General features: G+C 44.3%; 1 protein-coding gene across 4 annotated transcripts in view; it reads left to right on the forward strand.

Annotated features, from left to right (window-relative positions):
* The first annotated feature begins 4,814 nt into the window (after positions 1-4,814).
* Positions 4,815-14,495, forward strand: part of LOC118160447 (OX-2 membrane glycoprotein-like) — a 41,004-nt gene continuing 31,323 nt past the window's right edge. For 3 of the 4 annotated variants that reach the window (XR_004747503.1, XM_035315172.1, XM_035315173.1), the window contains exons 1-6: positions 4,815-4,974; positions 5,611-5,828; positions 7,696-7,777; positions 8,534-8,860; positions 9,524-9,790; positions 11,672-11,788. Coding sequence is in view for 2 of the 4 variants with exons in the window: in XM_035315172.1 (XP_035171063.1) it covers positions 4,830-4,974; positions 5,611-5,828; positions 7,696-7,777; positions 8,534-8,860; positions 9,524-9,790; positions 11,672-11,788 (1,156 nt within the window). In the remaining 2 variants the exon portion in view is untranslated. Of the gene's footprint in view, positions 4,975-5,610; positions 5,829-6,023; positions 6,231-7,695; positions 7,778-8,533; positions 8,861-9,523; positions 9,791-11,671; positions 11,789-14,495 lie in introns of those variants that run through there. The other variant, XR_004747504.1, reaches the window with a different exon arrangement.

The following is a 14,495-nucleotide window of genomic DNA, read 5'->3' on the forward strand; positions in this document are numbered from 1 at the left end:
TTAATTTTTTTTTTTTTTTTTTTTTTTTTTTTTTTTTTTTTTCTTTCTCTGTATCTGAATTCTTCACTTTGTTTTCACTTTTTAAGTGAAAGAAGTTACAGGTGTAGATGGTGCAGGTGTGGAAGCCTGTGAAGTTATCATCCTGAGCAACACGTTGCTGCATCTTCACTTCTGCTGTTCCATGAATGATCAGGCAGGAGGATCTGTGCAGCGGGTACAGCAAGACCTGTGGCAGCCAAGACAGTCGGTATTCGGGAAAAATTAGTATGGTTAAGGATTCAAGCTGGAAAGCTTCCCCCCCATGGCTCTCTGTATCGTCATGCGGGGTGTTACAAGTGACTCTCCCATGGATTTGCAAAGACTCTTCAAACGGTTTGCACAGCCTCAAAGCAGAGCAGGTTCTTCTGTAATGGCAGAGTACCCTCTAGTGGGAGAGGCCTGGAAGGGACGTGAAAAGGCCTCCTGTGGTTCTGCCACTCAAACAGTAACTCGTGGGTGCTGATTTTCTTTTCTGTTTGGAATATCGAATAGCCTTCTTGTTATCCATCAAAATTGTGGATATTAAGGAAGTGTGCTATTAAGCAAGCGCAGCCACTGTTTCCAAAGAGATGCAGAAATCACACCAAGAAATGGCTTTACGGGGGTTGTCCTGCAGAGGACACTCTGACCGTGGTCACTGGAAGGCGAGGTATGGAAGGCAACAGAGCAGGGACTTGTTTTCAGTCTTGCCTTGTGCTCCTGGAGAACTTGCAAAGGATCAGGCAAGACGAGTGTTTACCCAGGGAATGAATGAGGAAATGTTCCCACCACCATCAGGTTGGGCTGTGATGGCTTAAAGAAGGTTTGCTAGGGCAAGCGTGGAGCCACAAGCAGAAGTGGTAATAGCAGGCATTTTGGTAGGTACTGTAAAGGCATCTAGGGTGCCAAAATCCCTCTGCCAAATTCTGCCAAGAGGTTGTCAGGCATCGACTCTCTCATGAGGGAGCTGGATTTTCTGCAGCCTTCTTGGTCGGGGGAGCTTTAGCAGAATCTTGAGTGACATTTTAGCCAAGCGTAGCTCAGTGTTTAAAGGGCAGAAAATTCCCTGTGTGGTAAAAGACACATGCTGCTTCAGCTTGCCTTGGAATCTGTTGTGACACATGCATATGGGTTAAAATCGGAGGCTTCAGCTTGGCTTTTCCTGAAGGAGAGTACTCTGACATTAAATCCTCTTTAAATTTTTTAAGAAGTCACTTGTCCTCCCCTAGGGAGCACAAGCAACTCGGATGGGCAAACAGGGCATGGCTCATCAGTCAGGGTGAGCAGGGAGGGTGCCTCACCACTCCTTTCCAATGGTCTTTCCCAACGGTGCTTGTAACCTGCTCAGGAAGAGCCTGGCCATGGTATCCACCCGGCAGAAAGCCATGGCCTCTGCACCTCTTGCGGCCTCTCCAGCTACAGCTAGTGATGTGGCTACCCAGACAGAGGTCTCGGGGAAACACACAGCTGTCCAGACCTTGGGTTGCAGGGTGTGCCTGCGTCTTCTGTCGGTGTCCAACAGCAGCAGTGGTAGGTATGCCTGTGGGAGGTGTGCCCAGGTTGTGCTCAGCCTGGTGTTGGAGCTTCGGGAGGAGGTGATGCTGAGGAGCATCAGGGAGTCAGAGAGGGAAATTTACTGGTGGAAGCATACTCTACCCACCCTGAGACAGACTCACGAGCCAGCCACCAGACAAGAAACAAAGGTTCCCCTGTCCCACTAGGAAGCCACTGGACAAAAGTTCCCCCATCCCACCAGGCAGTAGGAGTGGACCTAGGCCAAGGGGGAAATGGAAACAGGTTTCTGCTCAGGGTGGTGGGTGAGCCCCCTCCCTGCCCACTTCACCTTCCCATCTACCCTTATATAACAGGTATGAGGCTCTAGAACATGACAGTCAAATAACGATGTAGATGAAAGCCCATCCTGGCTGGAAGGGGGGGCCAAAGGCAAGGCAACTTACCCCCCGCATCACTACATCTTCTACCAAGAAAGAAGGATTACCGTCATGGGGGACTCCCTTCTGAAAGAGGCACAGGGCCAGATATGCTGTCTGGACCCAACCAACAGCGAAGTCTGCTGCCTTCCTGGGGTAGGAGACATTGCCAGGAAAGTCACTCTCCTGCTGCAGCCTCTGACTACTACCTGCTCCTGTTTTTTCAGGCTGGTAATGACAAAGTAGCAAGGAGAAGTCCGAGAGCAATCAAAAGGGATTTTAGGGCTTTGGGGTGACTGGTTAAAGGATCAGGGGTTAAAGGATCATGTTTGCCTCTGTCCGTCTGATAGGAGGGATCAATGTTGACAGGCAGACTTGACTCATCAATATGTGGCTTCAAGACTGGTGCCACCAGCAGAATTCTGGGCTTCTTGATCACAGGAAGGTCTACGTGACATTGGGCTTGCTGGCACCAGATGGGATACACCTCTCTCAGATGGGGAAAAGGATTTTTGCCCAGGAGTTAGTAGGGCTGATAGATAGGGCTTTAAACTAGTGTCAAAGGAGGAAAGGGATAAAACCAGGCACGCCGGTGATGTGCTAAGGGATGGTGTGCTAGAATCAGAGGGACTGTGTTTTAGTGAGGTCCTTCAGTCTGCTCCACAAGGTGCTACATACAATGAGGTGCATTTGAAGCGCTTCTACACAAGCCCATGCAGTATGAGGAATAAAATGGATGAGCTAGAAGTCTTGGCCCAGTCCCACAGCTACGACATCATTGTCATAAGCTAAACCTGGTGGGATGAGTCCTGTGACTTATGTGTCATAATAGGTGGTTACAGGCTCCTCAGGAGGGACAGGCAGGGCAGGTGAGGTGGTGGGGTAGTGCTGTGTGTAAAGGAGGGGCTCGACTGTGTGGGGCTTGCACTTGGCGATGGCCAAGTTGAGAGCCTCTGGGTAAGGACTGAGGGACAAACAAATAAAGGGGATGTTGTCATAGGAGTCTATTACAGACCACCCGGCCAGGATGATGACACCGATGAATTATTATTTGAGGAACTAAGAAATACCTCAAGATCAACTGCCCTTGTCCTTATGGGGGACTTCAATTTGCTAGATGTCAACTGGGATTACCACACGGCCAACACGAGCAGGTCCATGAGGTTCCTAAAGCACCTCGATAACTTATTGGTGCAGGTGCAAAAGGAACCACCTAGAAAAGGTGCCCTCCTAGATCTGTTGCTGGAGAACAGAGAGGGTCCTGTGGGGGACATGGCAACTGGGGACATGATGGCAGGCAGCAGGTGCTCCAAACCAGGCAGGACCTCCATGTGTAAGTGTCTGAGCATTTGTGACTTTTAATAGTGTTATTTGGATCTGATGATGAAGGGGGTTATATTAATTGATGTGAGCAGACCAAGAGGGGCATTCAGTCAGCAGGGTCTCATGGTCTTGATGCAGATCCCCAGCAGCTGATATGTCCTGCAAAATTTAGTGCTCTTGTCATTACTGACGTCTTTGGCACTGCCTCTATCTAGTCTTACTCTAACTCACTATTTTCCCCTCCTGTTAAATACCGGCAATGTGCATCAGCTGTATCCCATCCTTTTCTTACAGCCTGTAAAATTTTCACTGATTACTGGCTCAAATGGTTCTGCTTAGAAGAGATCATTAGTCCAGAAAGCACAAGAAGAACCATGAAATGCATTCACAGCAGAGAGCGTCTGTCCAGAAGGCAAAGGGAAGACTGAAGAATAGAACTAATTTGTGACAGCAGGGATTTCAGATTTCATCTTTCACTAGCACATAGGTAGCACTGCAGGTGAAAAAATAAAAGGAGAGGCACAAAGAACTCACCAGAACATAGGACAAGAGCTTTCTACTCACTTTTGTTCTCGCTGATTTCAAAGGCTTTGTCATACCAGAGAGTCAGTGTCAGCCCAGCCACCACCAGCCTGAGGGCAGATCATGTACAAAGAACTGTGTGGAATTGGGCAGAAATTTCTGAGCTGAGCTGGGAGCTTGCTAAAAGAAGCAATTGAAATGAGAGTGGATAGAGAGAGTGGACTGAAAGGGACTTTTGTGCCTTTTTCTTCTATAACAAATATGAAAAGGTTTTATTTTCTGAAATTGCTGGTCTGCCTGGAGTACTTTCTGTTTGCCTCTGACCTGAGGTTACCTCCAGTCTTCATTTATTGCTTCAGAACTATCCTCTCTTTGCTCTGCTCTGGCTTCTTCCCTCTTTTCCAAAGAAGACCCTTTCATCATTTCCGTTGTTCTTCTCTCAGATCCCCCAGCCTATTGAGGGAACAGGAAAATTTAGATAAATATAGAACCTTTCCACCTCAGAAGACATGGGTTACTGGGTAAGCTAATAAATAAATAAATCATTCAAGTCCCTTGAATGTCCCCTTTATTATCAAGAACTACGTGCAGGAAGACATCCCTGGGACTTCCCTGCTTTTGTTGCTTTGATGGCACAGAGCACTTCTGGATAAACTTATTTTAAGCTGTATAGTCTGCAGGTCTCTAAAGTTCCCTCAGAAATCCCCTCAACATTTATGAAGGCAGGCAAGTACAGGAGATTTTTTTTTTTCTCATAAAAAAGGAAAAAAAATGTCTGAGGAGTATAGGTACATAAGTCTCAAGCAACAAACAGTAGGACAGTAGAATAGCTGCTAGAGACTAGACCTGCTTTGGAGGCCACCCATTCTCCACCCAAAACAAAAAAGGGAAGACTGGTGGAGGGAAATCTGAGGAACTAGTCTACTAATCTACTCATTGGTCTTAGGAGATGGAAGAAAATATTCAAAAAAGGCAGTGGCAGAGTTTGGGCTTTGGTTTGTTAGTTGTCAGAGGAAGGGCTCTTCTAGATCAAGCATGGTGCTGGAGCTGTTGTCTCCAAGAATGGTTGTATTCAGCTGGAAGAGCCACTGCCTGACCATACATATCTCTCTTAAAGAAGTGGTTTCCATTTTATGTGGGCTCTTGACCACTACATGGGCATCTCTGTCAAGATATTTTGGTGGGCAGGTGTGTGTGTGTGTGTGTGTGTGTGTGTGTGTGTGTGAAGTTCAGTGTTTTTCCCCATGAGCCATGATGTTTTAAAACAGGAAGCATTCTAGATCCTTGTAACAGAAGTATTAAAATTGGTATGAATATCTGTGAACACAAGTGTGAGAGTAGGTGTGAAAGCAGCAGAAGAAACAGCAAACAGCAGACAGGCTGTCCTGTAAAGGTGATAAAGAATGTCGTTTGCAGTTATTGACAAGTGGGCTGTTTCTGACAAGCCTGGGACAGAGCTCTGGTGTCAGCAGAAGCAGCTTTGGCAGTGGAAGATGCTGTAGAAGATCCTGGGTATATAATCAACTTGCCTAGAGATTTTATATCATAAAATGACTTTTCCATACGATTTTTTTTAATGCTGATTTCCTAATGTCTGGATGGAGAACGTCACTGCTCTTGGCCATTCTTATAAATTATTGATCCGTGTGCCCCTGCTGTTGGATTCTACTTTTAGCATTTTGTTGCAAAATGAAAGCCTTTAATGCAAACATAATAACAATAACTATTAAATTAATAAATAATGCTATTTATATTAATGTTAACGGATGTTATTACCTAACACTCGTTGCTCGGCGCTGTTCCGTTGCTCGTCCAGCTTACTGCCGTCGCAGCCAGCAGCGGCCCCAGAGGAGGGGGAGGCAGGGGGCGAGCCCCCGGTGGGTCCGGAGGGCGCTGCCCGCCCCCGTTACGGGCCTTTTGGTGGGGGGGCCGCCCCGCCCTGCTCCGCCCCGTTCTACAGCGGGGCGCTGCCAGTGTCGCGGCCGCTGTCACCGTCTTTGTCGCGGACACTGTCGGCCCCCGAGGGTGCGGAGCGTGAGTACGTGGGGCTTTCGTTTGGGGGGGGTCGGGTCCTGCCCGGGTCCTGCTGGCTGAGGGCTGGGGGCTCAGCCTCCGCCGAGGCCGGGGCTGGAGGCAGGAGGGCGGGGGGCAGCGTGGCGCTGGGGCTCGGGAGACCTCTGGGGTGCGGTGGTGGAGGGCGGGGTGCGGCAAAGGGCTGCACTATTGTCTTACAACCTTCCCACCAGGACACTAGGGTGGGCTTGGGACCCCACAGGACTTTTTTGGGGTGACCAGAGTAGCTCCACGACCCGCTGTTTGCTTGTGACAAGGAGATCTTGTAGCTACGCGGGATGGAAGCAATGGTGTGTTACTGTCCTACCAGGTTATGGTCTTACCATGGGAAATAAAAGCAACGAGACATGATTGCTATGAAAGGTGTGCTTTCAACTGTGGTCAATAAGCACTTTTGTAACGTGAAACTTTCCTCTGGCTTGCTGTGCTTGCTCCTGCTTTTTGCGTGTTTTTAGGAATGCTGTCTGAATATGGCAGAGCCATGCTCAACTACCTGTGCTTTATTACTCGATCAATTTGTTATTCATTGATCTTATTGCTGATGCATTGAGCTTATTGCTGAGGTCTTGATTTTACGCACAAGATTTTGTTCTGTATTCACACTCGGTGTCTGTGGAGTTGTACCGGGAGCTGTTTTAGCACAGCGAGCCTGTAAAGGCAGGCTAGTGGCAGAGAGTGTATGTGTTGTATGTGTGAGTTTGTTGGGAAGTTGTTTTCTAAACAGTTTTCTCTCATTTATTCGTTAGCTATCCTTTTTTTTATTTTTTATTTTTTAAAGGCAGATGATAACATAGAAAATGCTTTACAGTTTCTGTTTTCTGGCTTTTTCCATGTTGTGAAAATCTTAGAGAAATAGGGGCTTGCTTGTGTTCTTGGTAGAAGATGCTCCCAGAAAGCATCAGCTAGTTTTATAGTCATAGGCAAGAAGATATACATGATACGTGTTACAAATATTATTATTTGGCAAAATAATATTTCCATTTAAATATGACAGCAGCTACAATTCCAGGCAGGTCAACCATTTGGTGGCATTGTGACAATATTAAGTGATGAAGTAAGTCGAAAGCAGCAAAGCAGTCTCAGTTTTGCCCCCTTTGCCTCCCTTTAAATGTCTGTATGTAGCAGGTGCCATGTGCCCCAAAGGTTCCCCGGTTCATGCTGTTTTGTGTCAAGATGTTTTCAATTTATCCGTCAATCTCACGAGCTCTGCTGGACACCAGTGTCGTGGTGGAAGCCACTGGGCTTGCAATACAAGCTGCGTGTGCGAATGTGGAGGAAAATGATTGCTGGAAATGTCTAAAGGCAAAATGCTGGCTCTTTTTTTTTTTTTTTTTTTTTTCTGTTCACCTTCTTCCACTAGTGTTTGTGTAGATCTTTCTGCTATCAAAGTGCAATTGAGTAAAGCTTGTATCTGCTCATGTCTGTGGGTCTCTGAGCTGAAAGCACCACGCTTTCAAAAGCATGTCTAACAAAGAATATAATAACCCTTTGTTTCATGTGCACCAGTTCATCCACTCAGCAAACCCATATCCATGAGCTCTGTGAAAGAATAAACTGCAGTTTGCAATTCTGTACGTAAATGTTTAAAGAACATTGTTCTTTGAAGAACAATCCAGAAAGTTAATGCCTTTCTAGCTTTCATCATGCAACCTTCACACCTTGACCTCAGCTGTATCTCTATTGTCTAATTGTAGTACTTGTTATCTACCCAGGTAAGTTTGTTTTACTTAAATGACAAAGCAATCATTAGTGTTCACATCTTGGAGTTATGATATAACCAGAAGATGATTTGTTATTAAACCATGCATCTCTTCTCATCTTTCTCCAGGTGAAGCAGATGCTCCCTTCCAAAATGACTTTCCAAGCCCTGTTTCTGAGTCTATTTTGTGTTGTGCTCGGAAAGGCAAATGGTAGGTTCCATTTCTTTAAATCTGCTTACAAATGGCTGGGGAGCTGATTTTTGTTTCCCAAGCCTTCACCAGTCAGACTAAGGGGTAAAAATAGGTAAAAACCAGATTTCTGGTGCCATTTGACATACATTAGATAGCTGGGGCTGGCAGATGTGACACCAGATCTCCTGGAGCAGCATTTGGAGATGGGGAGGACATGCAACATCCCGTATCTATGACACTGGACACTTTTGTTTGCTGGAGTTCAACTTCCTGGATCTCCTTCTCTGGAACAGATCTTTTTCTCTCCATCCCTCTCAAATGCACCACAAACTCTGAAGCTATATAGTCCAGACATTTTCTTCAGCCTATTTTGCCCTTCAGTACTCTCTAAGAATGGATTTGCATGCACTTCCTACATTCAATCTTCCTCTTGCTTTTAGGAAGCAAAATTGTCCACGTCTGTGCTGAGAATGGGAAACTACGAGCTGATATAATAAAACTGAGGTGGAAGTTTGCAGGGCTGAGTACAGAAATAGAATGTCTTTTTCTTGTAAATAGTTTAGAAGAAGCCAGATCCTCAGCCGATATGAATCAGCATAACATCATTGATTTCTAGGAGGATTCTGGAGAATTCTTGGTGGGGGAAGAACATAGAAATAGTGTTTAGTTGATCAAAATGTTAAGTCTGTGGGTATGCCATGGCTCAGAATAGTGTCAGGCTTCTGAATAAGTGTGATATTTGCCCGTTTTGCTAACTGTTCCATGTTGCTGCAGTGATTACTCAGACTGAACACATGAAGGTGAATGAGGGCGACATCGCGACTCTCAGTTGTACCCTGACAGAGCCTGAGGATGTTCTGCAAGTGACCTGGCAGAAGGACTCTGAAAAAACACACAATAATATAGCTACGTACAGCACCCTGAAAGGATTAAAGATCCATGAGCCCTACCAAGACCGGATGAATTTCACAAGTCTGGTACTCAATGACACGAGCATCACTTTCTGGGCAGCGAGACTGGATGATACAGGGTGTTACACGTGCCTCTTCAACGTCTTCCCTCGTGGTTCCTTGTCGGGACGGACCTGCCTGAGTGTCTTTGGTTAGGTTCTCTGCAGGGATATGTCTCTAGTGGAAAGGGAGGGGTTTCCTCAAGTGAACTCAAACTGCAGTGAGCAACCCTCAGTAGGACATGCTGTAGAAATAGAGCTTTATTGCCGTGAGCAAGAATTTTTGGGGTTATATTCAAGCCTGTTATGGTGCCTTTGGCTCTGGGCTGTCTGTGTTTGTTATTAGCAGCTAAAAAGTGAGGAGTGAGATCTTTGTAAGCCAAACTGGAAGCAAAGTCCTAGATGGAACATGGGGGGGGGGAGGAGGGGGAGGCAATGTTGCCCACTGCAGTTTCCTTTTGGTGCCAGATACAACCCCTGCACTGTGAGCTGCCCTGCTGATCCCTAGCATTGACCCGGGATTAGCAGATAGGAGAAAAAGAATGGACAAAATAATGGTTTTAATTTAGCAAAACACTATAAAACCTGGGATTTGGGATAAATTGAAACCTTTGGGATATATAACTTCAATATAAGGGAAGGAGTATTGAATCTCAGGAATGATTTGGCCAAATGAGCCTTCTCTGCATTCCTGTGCCATGGGTCTGTGTGAGAATCCAGTGAGCTTCTCTCTGACTGATAACGTTTAACCTGCTGTTACTGCTTCTGGCCAGTGCTCTTTGTGGTGATGGATTGTCTCATTTGTGTCTTGGAAGGTCTCAGTGCATCTGTCCACTATAACATTTCCGAAGGTCATTTGATAGCCATCTGTAACGCTGTTGGCCTCCCAGAGCCCACCATCAGCTGGAACAACCTGTTCAATTACACCCCGACACAGGAGAGGGTCAGGCACACCAACGGGGTAGTGTCTGTCACCAGTAAACTGGAGATCTCTGACTCTCAGAGCATCAGTAAGCAGGACTTGATCTGCAGAGTAAGCAACAAGAATGAAGAAATGGAATTGCCCGTAAAAATCAAAAAAGGTAGGTGAATGATATCTAGTCCCTGTTAGTGTTCCCTTGGCCTCTGTGTTTTGCAATAGCATGTTTGGATAGGAATCTGCTGGGAAAGAGAGGGAGTGAAATGTGTGCGTGCCAAGTAAGGAGGAAAGAAACCCTACTCTGCTTTTATTGTTGTCTTTGAGATGAGCCTATACTGTCGCCTCCTCCAACTGGGAAAAAATAAAATAAAATAAAAGATAAAACACTAGTCAGCAAGGGAGGTACAGGGTTTAGAGGCACCATGCACTCTGTAGCAAGCTGAATGTCACTTTTTGGGCAAGCCTTCCTGGTTTCTTTGACAGTCCAAAGATATCTAGATAGGTATAGATGTATGTATCAGGTGAAAAACATTTTTATGAAGTAAAAATGCTGTGAGTGGCTTGATAATTACTGAAGTGGAAGTTTTGAAATTAGTAACAAGCTCTCTGTTAACAACAGTTAAGCAAATGTTTCAGATAAACTTATTTCATGCTTTGGTATTGTATTCAGTTAACCCGTGCAATATGCTTTAGTTTCTCTGACATTTTTGCCAAGAGACAAGTGTATTGCACTAATGGTCAGGGAGGAATGGTATTTTAGGGCAGATAGGAAGGCGATCAGCTGAAGATACTTAAATTGGTGTTATGGGGGAACCTTAAATACAGGGTATTTAACTTCTGAATATCTGGTAGCACTACTTTATTTCTTATTCCAATGTTCTGCTCTGCTGGAAAGCTTTTGGCCCCTGTCCTATGGATGAGAAATAGAAACATGAAAAGCTGAAGTACCAATCTCAGTTCACACAGGAGTGTTGGCATAGGTGGTTTAAAATCCACTTACCCAAATCCAGAACCTTGAAAGGAAGATCACTTTGCTACTTCAGAAATTAGGAAAACAAAAAAAGCAGATTGGGTTTGAGGGTTATTTCCCATATTGCACACTTGAGAAATTATTGTTATATGAAAAAGAATAAAATCTGACTTTCAACAGCGAATTAGTTCTTAATTCTGAGTGACGCTAATTGCAGAATCATAATAAATCTTTCCATCCTGTCTCAAATGCAATATTGTTTTGGCCTTTAAAAAAGGTAAGTGTGTATCTCTAAAAGCAGGAAATTGAGATTCCTGTTATTCTTTACTAGGAGAATGAAGAGTCCAGGAATAGCTTGTTCTTTTAGCAATCTTCTTATATTTTAGAAAAGGAGAAATTCAAATTAATTGCATTTCTAGTTCAACCTAGCTGTGTTAAAAGACTTGGGCTCAATTTGAATAAATTTCAGTTTGGTAAGCTTTCTCACTAATATCAGTGAGCATTGAACTGAGCGATGATGATATTATTTTCATTAATGGCAGTCAAATCAAGTGGCTAATGCCCAACTAGAGAGGGACATTTACACTTCAACGTTGTTCATATCTACTCGCACAAATCAAAACACATGCTATCTTCTTTTCTGAAAGTTCATTTAATCTTTGCAACAGTTTTATGTGCTTAACAATAATAGGAATAGCTTTTATTTTACACACTACAACGCAGATTCTGAGTGAACAAAAAGCTCTTCAGAAAGTGTTAGGGCATATAAAATTCTGTTTGTGTATGTATCACAATTATCGTATCAGGGTGGGAATGACAATTTTATGTGCTGGGGATGAACATGTTTTCTTTACAAAGCATTTTCTGGAAAGCAATGGGCAAGTATGTTTGTCTTTGAAGATACACACACTCTCTCCTAAGCAATTGCTGCTTTTATGTAGCTTAGCAATAACGTTCAGAAACTCTTGATTAGGAACAGTTGTCATTAAACAGATACTTCTCTTGGCTCTCTTTGCTATTTTTCATAGATAAATTTATCTTCGTTTGCCTTTGTTTTGTTTTTGTTCTTCATAGAAGAGGGATTCTCATTCCTGGGTCTGATGATTGCTCTGGGTATTTTACTTGTCATCTTGGTCCTGATTCTGATCACTCTGAGGTGGAGGAAGAGGATATGCAAGAGGACCTATGGCGGTGAGTTGTGGTGTGGAAACCAATGTTTTGAGCCATAGAACCATTAATAAGGTCTTGTCATCAGAGAAGATTGAGACTGTTGAGATATCATTAAGGAGTATGGGCTGTCATATTGCCAAAATTCATAATGTGTTTATGGTTATTAGAGGTTGCCTCAGTTGCATGCAATTTCAAGAGCTGTTTTCCCACTGCTACTGCTAAGGGACAATGCAAGACTACAAGTAAGGAGGGCAGGATACAAGCAGAGCAGGATACACTGCCTTGTTTTGCTATCTCCTGGAAGTCTCAGCAGAAGCAGGTAATTTTCTGGTCTTCCTTATTTTCATGGAAGGACAACAAAGAATTAAGTGTAGGTCTGCTCATAGAGTTTTTCTTATCAGAACTGGTACATTGGTGAGAAATTCCAAGGAAGGGCTTTCTTCTGGTCACAGCATGCTTACGCATTTTAAGACACAGTGTGATGTGATGTGATGGAGAAGTTAGCTCAAACTTGTCATGTGAGCCTGGTTCCTAATGCTGAATGAAGGAGAAACTGCAGTCAGTGCAATGTCCTTGTATGTGTGATGACCCGATAATGGACCAGCTCATCTCTCTAGTCTTCGCGGCTATGAACAGAACAGAAAGGGAAAAGCAATAGAGAGGAGGAGAAGGCTTAAGTTTCAGAAATCATGAGATTTGAGGGTCATTGCTATTTTTTTTTTTTGCATGACAGGATAAGAATGATGAGCCTGGCTTTAAATTCTATCACTATGTTTAGAAACGTTGTCAGAAGCCAGCCCACATTGACTCAGTTCATTACTGAATCTTCAGACAGTTCATGATGATGTGATGATTTAAAGAGGTATTTCCAGACCATCAGACATGTCTAGACCTATAGCACTTACTGTTAAGAGGGGGTAACCCAGTAGAGCTGCTGCTGCTGGGGACACAAAACTCTTCATTGAGAAGAAGGAGAAATGAATGCTTTTTAGACCCCAAATATAACCAAATATTACTACTTCATAGTAGAAAGTGTTTGAGCTCTGCATCAGTCCTATAAAGAACTCAGAAAAGGAAATTCCTTTTGAATTTTTAGACCAAACTGGAAGTTAAAGAACAAGGAGTTGGTTCTGTATTTTGGTTCTGTTTTTAGGAAAACCCCTTCCAAACACCAATGAGCTTTTACAAAGCAGGAGAGAGCCTGAGACAGGAGCGGTCTACAAGAGCGATCACCCTCTGGAGCAGATCAGAGAGTGACTGGATACGGAGACTGCTATGCAGCGTGGGTGCTGCCTTGCAGAATTTGTTATCCCCTTTGTTGCATGCCAGATGAGAAGCATGATCAGATTCTGTGGCCGCACTGGTGGCCCAAGCAGGAGCAAGGTCTGTCAGCGAAACATGGCTAGGCTAGACAGGTTGTTTGTGACCAGGCTGAGGATGTTAACATACCTCCTGGCGTGATTTTGGTCCTTGGCTATTAACAGTTCTCCAGGCAGTGCCCGCCTATGTTTCCAGTGATGACATGTCGCAGGACCATCCTAGCAGTCAGGATGGCTAGCTTCATGGCAGGTTTCCTGTCCTCTGCACCATCCACTGTCTGTCAGATTTTGAATCCTCAGACCACTTCATGCATCCTTGCACCACATAGCCACTTGTGCAGGACACAATTTCTGGCTGCAGAGACCAGTTGTGATGTGCAACAACTGAGCCTGCACGTTATTTTGGAAACTTTGAATAGATCCCCTTCACCCCTTGTAAGTAAAGAATAAGGCATAGAAAAGAACAGTATGTGTAAAATGAAAGCACTGTGCCCCTTCCTTAACTGCTGTCTCCAAGCTCTGAGCCGTTAGAGAAGTGGATTCTCTCAGCCTGCAGCCCCTATAGCTAGCGAGTCATCATTAGTGAGATTGTTAATACCTGTGGCAGAGGGGAAAAATTAGGTGAGCAGAACTTAGCAATGGATGCAAGTTTGTTGAGCTGATGTTTATAAACAACAGCAAGTTTTTAGGCACTTCAGTTGTTAATGTTCCTTCCCATTTACCATGGGTTTTGGTAGTGCCAGGATGTGACTTCTACAGTAGGCTTGGTACCTTTGGGTGTTTGTTCTTCTAACGTACTACACGGTATTTAGGGTGTTACCACTCCCAGCTGCCACACAGTAATGAGGAAGTCCCTTCCATAACCTTAACTCCCCTATCAACAGTAAACTTTTGATCCTAGCCTGTTTTTGCAGTGACTTGTTTTTTTTCCCTGATCATCCTTGAGATGTGTTTATGTTCTTTAAAGCGTAAAGAATACCCCAAAAGAGAGTAACATCTTGCAGAAAGCTCTTCTGGTTTTACCCTCTGCTGTGCTCCGGTTCTGTTAGAACAAGAAGCGGTGCCTACATACACATACTTCGGCACGCACTGTTAAAAACAACCTACTGGAGAGCTGATAGCACTGACTGGAGGATGCCAATGTCTGTCTGAGGCCATGGCCTGGGGTTTCAGTAGTTCTTTTGATTCTGCACTGGGCAGAAATCAAAGCCTTTCTGGTTTTGTCAAGATGCTTTTTATTTTTTTATTTTTAAATTAAAATACTATTTTTTTTTATCTGTGTGGCTGGGAAGCCTTCTCTGTCAACTTTTCTCCTCTTCTGCTGCTGGGAATAGGGTTGTTGTTTTCTGCTTTGCTTTCATTTTTTGCTTTCATTTTTTCTCCCTTCTCCCTGTGGCAGACACTTGAGA

The sequence above is a fragment of the Oxyura jamaicensis genome, chromosome 1 (genome assembly GCF_011077185.1).
Source record: "Oxyura jamaicensis isolate SHBP4307 breed ruddy duck chromosome 1, BPBGC_Ojam_1.0, whole genome shotgun sequence".
Lineage (NCBI taxonomy): Eukaryota > Metazoa > Chordata > Aves > Anseriformes > Anatidae > Oxyura > Oxyura jamaicensis.